This window comes from Cheilinus undulatus, linkage group 8 (genome assembly GCF_018320785.1).
Source record: "Cheilinus undulatus linkage group 8, ASM1832078v1, whole genome shotgun sequence".
Lineage (NCBI taxonomy): Eukaryota > Metazoa > Chordata > Actinopteri > Labriformes > Labridae > Cheilinus > Cheilinus undulatus.
Genome location: NC_054872.1, coordinates 49271638 through 49286847, shown reverse-complemented (window position 1 = coordinate 49286847; position 15210 = coordinate 49271638). Strand labels below are relative to the sequence as shown.

The window sequence follows — 15210 nt, the reverse complement described above, 5'->3', positions numbered from 1 at the left end:
TTCAACGGCTGATGTCCATCCAGCCTTGTTCGCTGCGATAGGAAATCCATCTCCGCATGTGGATCTTCTGGCTTAGCTCAGTATTAAGTGCTGGTATTTGTCCTCAAGCAAATCTTCCTTTGGTACCAGTATGGTTTTTTTAAATGTGGATTAAATACCAGCAAAATTGAAAAATGAAACCGGAACTCAAATAGGAGGCAGCTCCTGCCGTTCATATTAAAGAGCAGGCTTATAGAACAGGATTGAACATGTACGAAACATCATTACTCAGGTTTATTTGATCAAAAGTACATCAGCATTTCAGTCAAAAGTATGTTTATGAGAAAAATGAGGGAGAAAAGCTGTTAAAGAGGCACAGCCAGCTTCATAGCCCAGTACAAGACTGCTCGAGACATCTGTCTCCCTTCGCCTGGCTTGTGATAGGTAACAGCCATAGGTCCTTCAGTCTAGAAAAAAATGGTTAGTCCACGGGAAGAATCGCTTTTTCGTTAAGGGATCTGACCTGATGTCTGTAGAAATAATCTCATAACTGCAGTGTGCAGGTCCACCAAAGGCTTAAATGTACTAACTATCCTCCACTCCCATCCAGTCCTAACCACAGTTCTTCACTTCCTAGCCCCCTTCTGACTACAGGGAATCATCAAGATCATGTAACTGCTAACAACAAATAGATCTAATTTGAAACCTCACTTTAAACACCATGATGTGCTTGTTTATTATGTGGAAATCAACCATGGAAATATAACAGATAGCTGGATGAAATTGGGGAGCTCCCACTGCTCAGTGAGAAGAGTAAAGAACGATAAGTACTTCCACGTCAGAGTCTCAAAAAGTCTCCAATAATGCCAGAAAAAGTCGATGGTTTGTTGCTGGAAAAGAGACATTAGAGGGGTCTGAAAACTTGCTAAATATCGCAAGAGAATCACTAAGTTGGCAACACTGCTTTATTCTCTCTTGTTGCCTTGAGAAAACTATTTTATATTGTGATTTGTATCAAAATGTATTTCTTGTTCTGCTAATAAAAAAGCAATTTAGCAATCTGCAGATATAGGAAATATTACATTTCCACTCCCAGATCATGTCTGATCAAAAAAAGCTTCATAGAAAAATGGATAAAAGTCAAAATATAAAATGTATGCACATTTTGAAGCAAGAAAAATTAAATACAATCCATGTGTGCCTTCAGACATGTCCCCATATAAAATGAAAATCGTATGAAAAAATATGTCTACATGACTATTATGGATGGGAGGCACTGACACAAGAATTCACAGGAAATATAGTGCATGTTGTGGAGAAGGTGCATCGTGTTTGAATTAGCAGTTGTGTAGGTCATGTACGGTATATATACAGATAAGAATGCACTGTGGTAAAAGGCATTACATTTCTGCATGGACACATCATGAATCATGGGAGAGCAGTGGTCAGTTTGATTCAGGGCGCTCGCTGAATGGATGGTGTTCAAACCGCCTGAGAATGCTATTCACATCTTGAAATCATAAATTTACAATCCATACCCAAAAACCTCCGTCAGTACTCCTCATTGATGGATGTTCTTTTCTGCGAATGTGGAAACCAGTTTGGAGGCATGTTCTGATGCTGCTCCAGCTTCTGTGCCTGAGTTTATTTCTTTAAAAAATGACCGCCGACACCTTCCATGCTGAGTTAGTGTAACCTGTGGCACTTCATTTGACTCTAGACTTTATTTTGAATCATTTCAGTGGCATTTCCAGGCTCTTAGTGACAACTATGTTTATTACGAGAAGTTTTGACAGTCATTTCAAAACTCGAACCAGACAGGAGGTCCAGCAATAACATTCCTGCCCATTATGGTGTGTAAAAAATGGATTTAAATGGATTCTACTAATGCAATTACTGGAAGTCACTTTGGATGAGAGCAGCTGCCTAATGCCAAAAGTGAAGAAGTCAGCAATTACAGGAGCAGAGTATTTGGCTGTATTTACTCTAAATACGTCTGGAGAGTACGCTTTTACACATGGCTGAAACTTAAAGCTGCAGCAGCTTCAAAGAAAAGCTCAGCGTTAGCATGAGAAAAGATCTGAAGATGAAGCCTTCTTGTTTTGGGATCATGTTTATGATGGAGGTGAATGATTTCTGGAGAAGATGGATAGATGTTGTGAAGAACACTCGTAATAGTCTTCTATGCCCAAGGGTGAGGACTGTTCTGATCTCATGGCTGCTTTCTGAATATTAAATCTCTGGACATGAGTTGAGGATCTTTTGCAAGGATCTGTCTTCAGATTTTTGTACAATGTCTGACAGTTACTTTAACATGTCAAATTTTCAGGTCTGAAAAAAAGTCTGTTTGGCCAAGTCTTGTATTGCCAACAGCAACTGGTGCCCCCAGGGAAAAACTTGACCTGTCAGCAATGTTTTAAATGTTTTCTTGCACCTACCCTGTGCAGAAACACAGTACCATCAACGGTCACTTCTTGTCTCCCCCTCTTCTTTAGCATTTTGTGCACAAAAAAACCCGTCCAGGTGGTTGTTTGCAGTCATGCAATCCTGATGACGTGTATGATGAGGTGTAGGAAGTGGGAGTGTGAATCTCTCCTTGTCAAGTTACTCAATTTGAATCTCGATTCACAGGCTATGATTTGATTCACTGATAATTCATCATAATACAAAACAATTCAGTCTAATCTGATCCGCTCCAATTCAACCAAATGTGAAATGATTACGGAATCAAAATAAATTTTTGTTCTTATAAAACTGAGAAAAAGGGGAAAAAGATGATATCATCACAGTCTAAGTCAGTGATCATCAACTGGCGACCCAGGGGCCACAATCAGACCCCCCAAAGCTTCTCATGTGGCCCCCTCGAACATGTTTAAATTCAGAATAAGTGAGGGGGAAAGACAATGTTGTTTTTATAGGGTATCTGTTGTCTTTAGACAACAAATAAACCCCAAACACAATCAACATTAAACAGTTTTATACGAATTGACTTAATATTCGATCTGTTTTTACAGGAATCCACCTTTCAGCCATGATTAGTTAATATGATGCATGATAAATATAAACTTTTCAGTCCAATCCTCATGAAACCTGCAGTTTTCTGTGTAATCTCTCCATTTCAAGCAAAAATATCTCTATGGCCCCTTGGAGGCCGGCTGCAGTACAGCAGTTGAGACTGATTTCACTGTTAATGACTCACAATTAAAATCAATTTTAAAGGAAATAATAATTAAATCAATTGTAATAAAACAGTATAAACTAGAAAAGCACTCCGAGAGTGCAGACCTCTGCCATTAGCCCTATCTCCCGATAGTAAAGAATCCTTTAAAAAATTCCTGAATCCAGACGGTGATCCGGATCACTCCCAAAATCTAATCAGTTCTTCCTTATGCCCTTTCTGACATTTCCTGAAAATTTCATTAAAAAAACGGCCATAACTTTTTGAGTTATGTTGCTAACAAACAAACCAACAAGCTAACGAACACTGCCGATCACATAACCTCCTTGGCGGAGGTAATAAAACGATGTCAATAATAGACATAGGTAATTAATTACAGACAGCTAATAGACCAACATTTTTAACTTATTTAACCTTATTTGATGGTCTGGCCCACACAGCACTTGTCAAGACAAAATCTGGCCCTTGTATAACACTAGTTGATGACCCCTGGTCTAAGTGAGTTTGAGTTTATCATTATGGGCATCCCAGGTTCAAATCCAGTATGTGGCTCCTTTCCTGCATGCCATTTCTCTATCTCCAGATTCCATTTCCATTCTCAGTACTATCTGAAAAAAGACACAAAGGCCCCAAAACATATATATAAATATCTCTATCCTGGTGTGATGCATAACAAGAACTTTCATTAAATGATGCAACTTCGAGTAACTTGATTTATTTTTTTAAATCAGAGTCCTGGTTTGCTTATGACTTGACAACTTTGTGCAGATTCTAAATCAGCTACAAAAGAGACTTTTTCACTTTTGGTCAAGGGGGGAGAAATAAACTGGAGTTTTGATTCAAGAAAGCATTTAGAGTCTGACTCCATGTGGGGACGGACAGGCAGAGCAAGGCACAGAGAGGGTTCTGGGAGTACAGATTTAAAAAATGTGTGCTTTCATGGTTCTATAAGAAGACTGATAAAAACCTCCTTCCACTGGTATGAATTACACACTGTAAATTTATGTTTGCATGTCAACATGAACGCAGACTGTGGAAAGAGTCAAACACTGGAGAAAGAGGATGTTCAGATGTGTGGGACAGCTGAAAGTAAGTGGTGGATGTTTTGATGCAAGAGAGGCAAAAAAAAAAAAAAAAAAAGCTAGCAGCAGATCTCAGTGTTTGAGCTGAGGAGATGATGTGTACATGGTGTATAGAGAAATCCACATCAAAGCTGCCACTATTGATACCAGGTGACCAAAACTTAAAGAGGTACACAACAACACAAACACCTCATTTACTCACTCTCTGCGCTCATTCAGACTGTGGAGAAGAATTTGATGGAGGAGCTGAGCTGAGAAACTGAGTGTTGCTTGAATGTGACTTTGTTACTGAGAGAGTGAGCGACAAAGAAATTGCCGGGGAGTGATAAAAGTGATTGATGGCATGAAATGGAGGAGGATTCTGCTCAAATCCAGGTGCAGAAAGCAATGCAAGATATCCCTGAAGAAAATGTTTGAGTGCTGAATTTCTTCAAAGAAAACTGGAGGTACTTTTGTGGTCATCTTAAATGTCTACAAATACATTAAAAAGGATGGAAAGGTATTGTTTGTAGTGTGGTCACTGCCTTGTGGGTGCGTTAGACTGGATAGCAAGGAGGTAAAACAGAACTAGACTGACCCATGGGCTCCAGAACAAACTGATCCTGAGTGATGGCCAGGGGGGGCTGAACCTTGACAGCCAGTTTAGAGGACTGCATCACACAACTGGACTTCACTGTCACCTGCACAGAGAAAAGGACGTGTTAGGAAAAATGTAAGGAAAGAGAAAAAAGAAGGACAGAGAGTAAGATCAGCTGTCCCTCTGAGCAGCCAATGTAGGCACTGTGCAATAATGACATCTCAAGGGAAGAATGAAAAGAACAGGAGGGAAATTCAGCTCATTTGGTAGATATCATGTATGGCCTTCTCACCTTTATTGTTACTGAAGGGATGGGTAGACCATCAATATCTTGGATCAGAGCTTGCTGTGGACAGACAGAGAGTGGTGATGAGTGCTTCTTGATGTGCATATAATAGTTGAAATGTGTAAATATCTCTGTGTGTTTACCGATTCACTGTCCATGCTGGTCGACACAGCAGCTGTGATAATCAGGTCTTCCTCAGCGTCAGTTTTAGGCAGGATGTCTACAATAAAAGTGGAGGAGTTTTATCCGGAATCATGCATGTTTCCGAGTTTACATCAAGAAAACAAACATGAATGGCATGGGGGCATTTAAAACTTTTAATTTATATATATTTTTTCTTTCTTTCATTTTGAGGTCCAAAAAACTATGATCTGTGAATGATCAATGATCTATTAACTACGACCCAGGCTGCTGTGAGACATTTGGAGTTATATTCTGCCAGTGGAAAACCCATGCACCTTTTGTGTCCAAATTCCAACTGAATTTGTCCCTGGATATGCAAATCCCTGGAGCAGTGTTTCCCAAATGGTGAGCCGTAGGTGAGCCATGGGAATTTGTACAATTATATGTCATTATTACAACTATACAACAACCCATATAATACTGAAACACCTGTTCAAGTACTTTGCATGGATGTTACTATGGTGTGCCTTAAGATTTTGGCTTCATCTAAGGCCAGCCGCACACTAGACGATTTTTAAATCTGGAATGATTTTTAAACTGTGGGAGACCACAGACTTCAGGACAATTTCCAAAGATTTTTCATCTTTAATCCTCTGAACGCACACACTAGACAACTTAGCCAGACTGTCAGATCACTGGAGACCACACACCTGCCGACCTGCCTATGACCTCGCATGATCACGTGACTTCAGAAAAAAAAAAAAAACACAGATGTCTGTCGATACCGTCTTGCTGTCTCTCCACAACAGCCCATCCTGGCATGCGTTACAGGTGAAGCAAAAATCAGAATACAAGGCAAAGACTCAGGATGAAATCATGCCTGAAATTAAGTTAAAGTTGTGTTCATGGTTGTGAGTGGTGAAAGCAGTGTGTGGCTGGCCTTAGGTATGCCTTGAACAAAAAAATACTGAAAACCTAAGAAAAGCGGAGCCCCTCCCCAGGACCCAAGAGAGAAGAAGAGTGACACACTGCCGGTAAATCAACACAGATTTGATTTGTTTCACTGATAAAACCCTAAAAAGCCATATCAAAAGACCTCTGTATTAACTACTTAATAACTGCTTTGTCATGGTTTTAGTCAATATTTGTCAATCTAATGTTGGCAAACTCTGAGCAGACAAAGCCTTGTGCCCCCCCTAAGCTCTTTAGCACCCCCCGGGGGGTCCCAGGATGGGAACCAATGCACTAGAGCAGTGGTTACCAACCTTTTTTCCTTTGAGCCCCCCCTACTTGTATCTAAGAAAACTTGAGCCCCATTAGGACTGACACGAAAAAAAAAAAATTGTGATACTTTGTGGCCAAAGTTAACATAAATTTAAATTATTTTTGTGTAAATACAAACAAAGTAGCCCTAAACACAAATTATTTAACCTAAAAGCCCTTGAATGAAACATTCATAAGTGTCATAACATGATTTCTGTTAATATGTGCAAATGTAATTTTAAAAACCTCAGGGCAGATAGAGCCTCATGACAATGATGAGCATGGTGCTTTTCCAAAAGTAGGACTTTTTATGTGCTCTGGACACTAAACTTAGTGCTGAAAATATTTTAAAATTAAGAGAACAGAATAATCAAGTACACTGAGTGATTCTGAAACTTCATCCTAAGTAACATTATACACCAGTCTTTTACTGCTAAATGGTCCTGTGATTGACTTAAGGGTTGTACTTGAAGACTTTCTTGAAGCACCTTTATCTTGAAAGTAAGACTCAGGCCCCATGCAGCTTTGGTGAACTTCAGCACACTCTCATTTTTTTTATTTGACCCTGATAAGTGCTCAGAGAATCTCCCTAAAAGTCTATCCAGCTGTCTCCTACCCTGAGTCCTGGAGGCCTCTCTGATGAACTTCTGCAGCTTCTTCATCTCAGCGTCCACCTGCTCGTAATCCGCCTCCCTGGCGTCCACCTTTGGTGTGGAGAAGAAGGAGGGGTCTGTTCCCATGTAGGAGCACAGGAGGTGACCTTCAATGCTCAGAGTGATCACGACTCCCTTTAACTCCCTGAAAAGAGGAGAGAAGCTTTATCAACCATATGAATACTTGATGCGGCCTTGTGTTAGTCTCATTCTTTTAAGGAGTTTGCTGTTTTTAAGTTTATTTACATTTTGAGGAAAACAGAACACAAATTCAGTTTGCTGGTTTGTGATATCAAACCAGAGCAGAGATAGAGAGCCTGAGGAAATGTTATGTGATGCAATAATAAATCTGACTGTGAGAGTGTGTTTGTTAACTGGTTGCAGATGTGTTTTGTAGTTCCAGCCTAGCGAGGCGATAACACACACACACAGACACACAGGTTTAGAGCAGCAGCCAGCTCCACACCTGCATGGCGGGTGTCTGAGGGGGCATAAAACTTTCACTTTAACTGCCACGGAAATAATCGCACATGCACGTCCACACACACATTTCCACTTGTCATCCCAAGACCGTTGAATCTGGATAAAGTCCAGATCTGATTAATGACACTTCCTTCTACACATACATCCGTCTCTGCTCGCCAGATCCCAAATCTGACAGCGATCTGTTCAGGTTATGGTGTTTCCTAGCAACTAATCATGACATAAACAGAAAAATAAACAGTATCATTCAACAACAAGTCAGTCATGGACTCTAAATCAGATCATTCAGTGTTTAAACAGATTTGGAATCAATCACTGCTGAAGCAGGTTTCTGTTTTTTTTTTTTTGATCGTATATAAAAATCAGTGCAGGCATGCCATCCTCTGGTTCAAATAACCCAGAGGATGGCATGCATGAAGTATTACTTTGTCCTGTCTGCCATTTTGGCTTCTTATGTTTTTTCTCTGTTGCCATCAGGAAGTATTCTTTTTTTTTGTCTTTTTTTTTTTAAGATTTATTTTTGGGCCTTTTCATGCCTTTATTTGACAGAGGAAGGACAGTGGATAGACTTGGAAACAGGGAAGAGAGTGGGGAGAGACATGGGGCAAAGGGCCACAGGCCGGATTCGAACCCGTGCCACCTGCATACATGGGTAGCGCCTTAAATCACTTGACCATCTGCGCTCCTGAAGTATTCATTTTTTACATGTTTGTAAAGTACACTTCCTTCAAAATCATTCATTCCTTCTGCAAATGCTCCTTAGGCAATCCTCCTTATCCTTTTTAGATTGATCCTTTCTCCCCTTGTCAGTCTGTTTCTTTATTTGCCGCCTACTTTATATTAGTATTTATTTTAAGGTACAGTTTTATTTTTAACATCCAACCATCCATCTTCTTCCACTTATCCATATTGTATTGTGTCGTATCATGACGTGTTGCATTGCATCGTATCATATTGTGTCATGTCATGTCGTGTCGCATCGCATCCTATCGGATCTCGTCCCCTCGTATCGTGTCGTGTCGTATCATATCATGTCGTGTCGTGTCATATTGTATCCTATCGTATCATATCGTGTCGTATCGCATCCTATCGTGTTGTGTCGTGTCGTTTTGTATCATGTCGTGTTGTTTCGTATGGTATGATATGATATTATATGATATGATATGATATGATATGATACGATACGACACAATGCCATACCATACTATACCATACCAGTCATTCTTCTGACATGGAACAAGCTTGTCAGCTGGGACCTCTGCAAGATTAATCGGCCTGATGACAGACATGACATCTAGCCAATCCACCAGCTTGGCATCAGATGAGGTGCACATTGCATTTACGCCATAAGTAAAATTTCAGTATGTGTTGAATAGCCGAGCTTTACAGTTGTCCATGTTTTCACTGTTGGACATAAATTTGTGGCTTACTAGTTAGCAAAATCAAGAGGAAGAAGGGCCACAGAAACTAGCTGCAAGGAGACTTATCGTCATCTGCTGTAGCAGAGTGCTTCTGTATACTGATTTTCCCCCTTGCATGTACACTGAGACAAGGGCATTATTCTAATAAAACTGACCAAACTAACCATGGCTGGACTAAAATAAGTGTTTTACAAACTGAGTGATGGTTTATGGAGCCTTGGGCTCATTTGGAGACTGAGATGATGTATCACAATGGGATAAAAGTTTAACTATGAAGTGCAAAAGACATGATTGCCCTTTTATTTCTTTCACACCATCCTGCTGCCGCTGTTAGTATTTTGCCTATCTACTTCCTTGAATACTTCATTCCGTTTTTATGGTCGTGTTTCAGTTCAGTTCCAAATCTGGACTCATACTTTGTGAGTAAGTTTAAAGAAATCCTGATGATTTAATGCAGGGTAGGCAGAATTAAGCTGTGAAATTCAATCCTCTCTGTAATAAAACAAAGGAAAGGCTTCTGGAGCTGTAGTAAATCCCAGATATTTATAGTGACCTGCTGGACTGTTGTTGTGTGTTTGTTTTGTGCGTCTGTGTGTTTGTGTTCCTCTCCCACACTCTGAACAGGACGATGACTATCGAGTGCTTTAAAACAACATCGCCTCAAACTAAACCAAACAGCTACGCAGACACACACTATCTGCTGTATCTAAAACACACACGCACACAGAAACCACATCATTGTTCAGCCATGCTCCTGTTTCCCCCTCTAATTTGATCAAATTGTGGTTTGATTGGAGATGTTTGAACAACGGCTGGTGATTGGCTACAGATAGCCCCTCCCTGCTTTACTCTGATTGGCCAGCTGGAAGACATTGCCATGCCGTTTCCTGAGAAGTCACACGACAGATTTCACAAGCTGATAAACAAAAACAACACAACCCCTGGAAGCAATAGCCCATGATGTATAAATATACAGTATATGTGTGTTGCATGTGTTTATCTCAGTAACCGGCCATATAAAGCCTTAAAGGTGATCAGTAACATTTTAAACTGTATTCTTGATCTTTATTATATGAGACACAGCCTGTTTGTATACTCTCCTAAAAGGAAATAAGCTTTAAACCGTCTCTGTGCAGCTGCATCACTCTTTCAGGACCTTCTGTTGTTGCCATATGAAGTTTGCACATCTGCTATTCATAATCTGATAGTTTAGCTGTCAGGCTGTGGTGATTGAGAAATTCACAGCCCAAATCTCTCTGCTGATCATCTTCTTTTGCTTGTCACTTGTCTTTAACTAAGGAGCCCTTTCAGTCAACTCTGCACTCCACAAGGTCAGTTTACATAACAGTATACTCCTTGTTTTCTTGAAATGCATGATTATGATCAAACCAGGGGGAAACGTGGTTAAAAAGTGGTGGCAAACTCCTGCTGGTCTGGTCTGAGCATAGTATAGTAGCTGCTTGCAACACATAGAGAATTGTATACACTACAGCAGGGGTCAACAACTACATTCAGACAAGGGCCAGCATTTTGGGGGCTGATCTCTTAAAAAAAAAAAAAAAAAAAAAAAATTTAAATGGTCTCATTAACATATTTTTTGTTTAAAGTTTTAATTTTCTTTCAAATGTATGTAATTATTAGGCTCTAAGAGTGAAATCAGTCCTATTTATCACAGTCAGCCACAAGAGGGCGATTGATATAGAATTTCAGCTGAATATGCCTGAAGTCAAATGGCAGTTTTATCAGGAATATACTGATATATTTGTGTTAAAAATGCATCATATATGCTAGTAATGGCTGACAAGTAGTTTTCTGATTTATTTTATTTATTCATTTAAATTTATTTAACCAGGAAAAAAAACTAAATGAGATTGAGAATCTCATTTACAAGAGTGTCCTGGCAAAGACAGGCAGCAGCACAGTCAAAGACATAAACATAAAAAACAAGCGATTACAGTCACAGTTAAAACCAAATCCAGAGTCACAGATCAGAAAGTCATCAGTCAAAACATCTACAACCTGATATATCATCCTCCAATGCCTTCAATCTACCTTTAAAGAGACCATCTCCTCAAGAAATAAAGTCTCCTGAAGAAGATTCCAGGCTGCAGGAGCAGCATACCTGAAACCTCTTTTACCCATTTCAAGACGGACTTTTGGCACAGAGAGCAAAAGCAAATTTTGTGACAGAGTCAAAGAGCGGAGACTGTAGCTTCCAGAACTTTTCACATAAATGAGATCACACAAGATAAAAATGGATGAAACATAAAGCAATCTTGATGAAACTGTTCCAATCTCAGTTGTTTTAGGAGTTGTTTTAATGGGAGCTTATCTAAAATAAAAAATACCACAACATATCTTTTCCTCTGCACATCTTGTGAATTTGGTGATGCTCTGGGGGCTGGATGGGGGGATGTGGGGGGCCTGGCGTGGCAGCTGATGGTCACTGCACTAGGTACATATACAGGGCAAATGAAACTTTATATAAAAAATGAAAGATCAAAAGTGCATCTTATATGCCAGATTTACAGTATATTAATATTATGCTGAATGCCCCACTGAGCTGAATTTAACTCTATAAAAGATAAGTCACATCCATGCATTGACAGCAATCTTTTTCTCCTATTATAACCATCACTCCGAATACTTTGTTACAACTGCCTAGATGTCAATGTTAATATGTGTTAATATTAAAGTTGGTGTCATTTGAATGCCCTGTGTCCTTATCTTTTCTTTTAAAAACATGTCAAAGATCTATACTTACGGAAAGTTCCCAATGCGGACGGCCACGGGCACAAAGGGGAGCTGAGCTGCCCACTTAAGAGTCACATCCTGGTAAACCAGCAGCATGTCAGTGTGGTTACCAAGCAAGAGGTTGGTGGTTCCATCCGTCACTAAACAAGACAAGAAAAGTCAAATCATTGGAATTAGGATTACACTACTTTTTCCATGTTTATCTTTCTTGCTAAAAAACTACCCAGAAAACTGCAGTGAAGAGGATATGATGGGATGTATCTTGGAGAAATAATCCCAATGGATGGCAAAGAATTCAAAAAGTTTGATGATAGCGCCATTCAACTGAATTATCAGATAAGATCATCATTTAACTTTACAAGGATCAAACCAGGTCTTGCACAGTTCAGCTTCAACCTCTGTACAAATGACTGAATGCCCCAAAATCAAAAGGAGCCAGCTGAGGTGCTTCAGACATCTCTTTAGGATGCCTCCTTGTCACTTCTCTGTGGACATCTTTGGGGCACAACCAACAATGAGGAAACTCCAGGGCAGACCCAGATAGGTACACCTAGTACCATGACAGAAAAGTGCCAAAAAAGCAGCACAGCAGGGGTCAATTATGTGGGTACATTTTCCAAAGTTTGACAGGGGAAATGCAACTAATTCCAAACCAAACCTAACTGATTTGGGGTCTGTGGAAATGCATGGAAGCCATTGTGGAAATATTTACCCTAAATGTGCTTTTAAGAATCACAGGAAACTGCTGATGCATAGGCTTTATGAATGAAACTGTATGCACAGCTTCAGGTTCCAAGCAGCCCAACTTTCAAGGATTTGTCTCTGATTTTCAACCTTGAAAAAGTGGTGCATATCCAAAGTACAAATCCAAAGCCATGGAGCACAGAAATAGCACATTCCTGTGGTGGGTGGCATTGCCCTTTTAGATGTGAGCGACTTGTACACTCATGTAAAGAAAAGTCATCTCCTCATGTCTCACATCTGCTTTGTATATTGAATTTTGTCATTGAGATCATTCATTTTAAGACAAGGTCAGCTTTTATAGGTGTATAAATACAGCTAAAGTTACATATACACTTTCTCCTCTGACTCACTCAGAAACATTAAATATAAGTTGTGTTTTACTACTAATGTTTCACAGCCACACACACAAATGTCCAGTCCATCCCACCTATGGTGCAGCTACCACCTAGAGAGATCTGAGGTGACGGCCACACGCAAAACAAACATATGAATACACCAGGTATAATATAGTAACAGCGGTCAGCAGGCGGTACAGTGCAGGGGTCAAAATGATAGAGTGCATTGGTGCCACATCAAAGAAAACACACCTTCGATCTCACATCAGCATTATAATTACAGCCTAAATTTAACTGAGCAATCTATGTTCAGCAGCCAGGTTCAAGCTGAAACATCAGCTGCTCTCTTACAATGTTATTCCAGGTTAATCTGAACCAAAGCTCAGATTTAGATGCTTGGTCGTTTCCTCCTACTGTATCTGACTTTGATTTTCTCCTGCATTCACGGATGCTGTCTCCTTTTTTTGGGTCCAGCTGTTTGGACAAAAGCATTTGCCACACCTGTAAACTATTGAATTCAGGTGTTACAATCAGACCTGCTGCCACAGGTATACAAAAATCAAGCACCTAGTTTTCAGTCTACATTTGCAAACATTTCTGATACTAATAAAAAGTTGTTGTTCTGAGTCAGTGACTTTATGCGTGGTACTGTGATGGGTGCTACCTTTGCAATAAGACAGTTTGTGAAATGTCATCAATGCTGGATATTCCACAGTCAACTGTAAGTGATATTATTAGAAAGTGGAAGCATTTAGGAACAACAGCCACAAAGCTGAAGACCATGGAGTGGTGTAAAGCACACCAGCACTGGACTGTGGAGCAGTGGAAACGTGTTCTGTGGAGTGATGCATCACTCTTCTCTGTCTGGCAGTCAGATGGGTGAGTCTGGTAGGACGCAGGAAGAACGTTACCTGCCTGACTGCACTGTGCCAACTGTGAAGTCTGGTGGAGGAGGGATAATAATGTGGGGCTGTTTTTCAGGGTCAGGGTTAGACCCCTTATCTCCAGTGAAAGGCAATGTTAATGATTCAGCATAGCAAGACATTTTGGACAATGCTATGCTTCCAGCTTCGTGGCAACAGTTAGGGGAAGGCCCTTTTCTATTCCAACATGACTGTGCCCCAGTGCAAAAAAAGACATCCGTACCCTCACTTCGTAGGTGGGCTGTAAAGGTTATGAATGTGAAGTCCCATGCAACGTGACTCTGCCGGTACAGTCGGTATGTAGTTTTTAATAACTACATATTAATTAAGTTAACCTAGGTCAGTGCAGATCCTCAGCTGATGGAATATATGTACAGAAACATTTTGAGTCGTAATGGTATGTTAATAATCCAGATAACTGTCAGGAAACACGATTTGCGCCCACATATCAATATCCAATGACAAGAAAAGTGTATGGATCACCTTTAAGTCTTAATATCCCTGGTTTAAGCAGATATTAGTCTGTTTTTCTCCTGTTTTCACCTGCTCTTCAAGGGGCAGACTTCTTTGTTTTGCAGCCCAAAGTCAAGCAGTGTCACACTGATGTGAAATCAGTGCAATCCCCTACTCACAAGCCTTCTAAAGGGTTTTATTATTGTGGAAGTAATTGTTGATGTTTTAAAACCCTCAGTGTAAAGCACATTGAGCTTTCCTGTTATCAATGTGCTATATAAATAAAGTTGCTTACACTTTTTAGGGACAGATCAGTAAGCCTGGTATCCCCACGGAAAGGTCCCAAAAAAGTGGGATGTACTGGTTGTTTTATTTTTTAAACACTTTCCAACTTCTGCTATATGGAAACAAAAAAAAGGCGTGCCATACCAGACTAAACCAGATGCTCTGTGGAAATGTCCTAAAAGTAAGGAGTATAAAGACATGGTTTGATGAGTTTAGTTTGGAAGAACCTGACTGGCTCGCACAGAGTCTAGACCTCAACCCAGTCGAGCATCGTCGGGATGAACTGAAATGGAAATTGCAAACCAGGCTGTCTTACAACATCAGTGCCTGACCTCATAAATGTTCTACAGAATGAATGGGCACAAATTTGCACAGAAACACTCCACAATCTTTTGGAAAGCCTTCCAAAAAGAGTGGAGGCTTTTGTAGCTGCAAAAGTCCATATTAAAGTACATGTATTTGAATACAATGTCATTATAGTCCCTGTTGGTGTAACAGACAGGTAAGTGAATGTTTTTGTCCATATGGTGTCTATAAGAGTGGACACTACCTCTTGGTTCTAAAGCCCCCGTAAACTGTACTATCATTAAGGTTAATGGCAAGCAGAGGGTGAGCCCATTGATCGTATAAAAGGCATTTTCACACTGCTGTTTCAAGGCTTGATATTATGT

The 15210-nt window shown here is 40.1% G+C and overlaps 1 protein-coding gene across 2 annotated transcripts in view; it reads right to left on the bottom strand.

The window, feature by feature from the left end:
- bbs9 (Bardet-Biedl syndrome 9) overlaps window positions 1-15210 on the bottom strand; it is a 291076-nt gene that overhangs the window by 229465 nt on the left and 46401 nt on the right. For both annotated transcript variants that reach the window (XM_041794515.1, XM_041794514.1), the window contains exons 9-13: window positions 11810-11939; window positions 7105-7286; window positions 5246-5322; window positions 5109-5162; window positions 4817-4919 (exon numbers count right to left, since the gene is read on the bottom strand). In XM_041794515.1, coding sequence (XP_041650449.1) covers window positions 4817-4919; window positions 5109-5162; window positions 5246-5322; window positions 7105-7286; window positions 11810-11939 — 546 coding nt within the window. The remainder of the gene's footprint in view (window positions 1-4816; window positions 4920-5108; window positions 5163-5245; window positions 5323-7104; window positions 7287-11809; window positions 11940-15210) is intronic.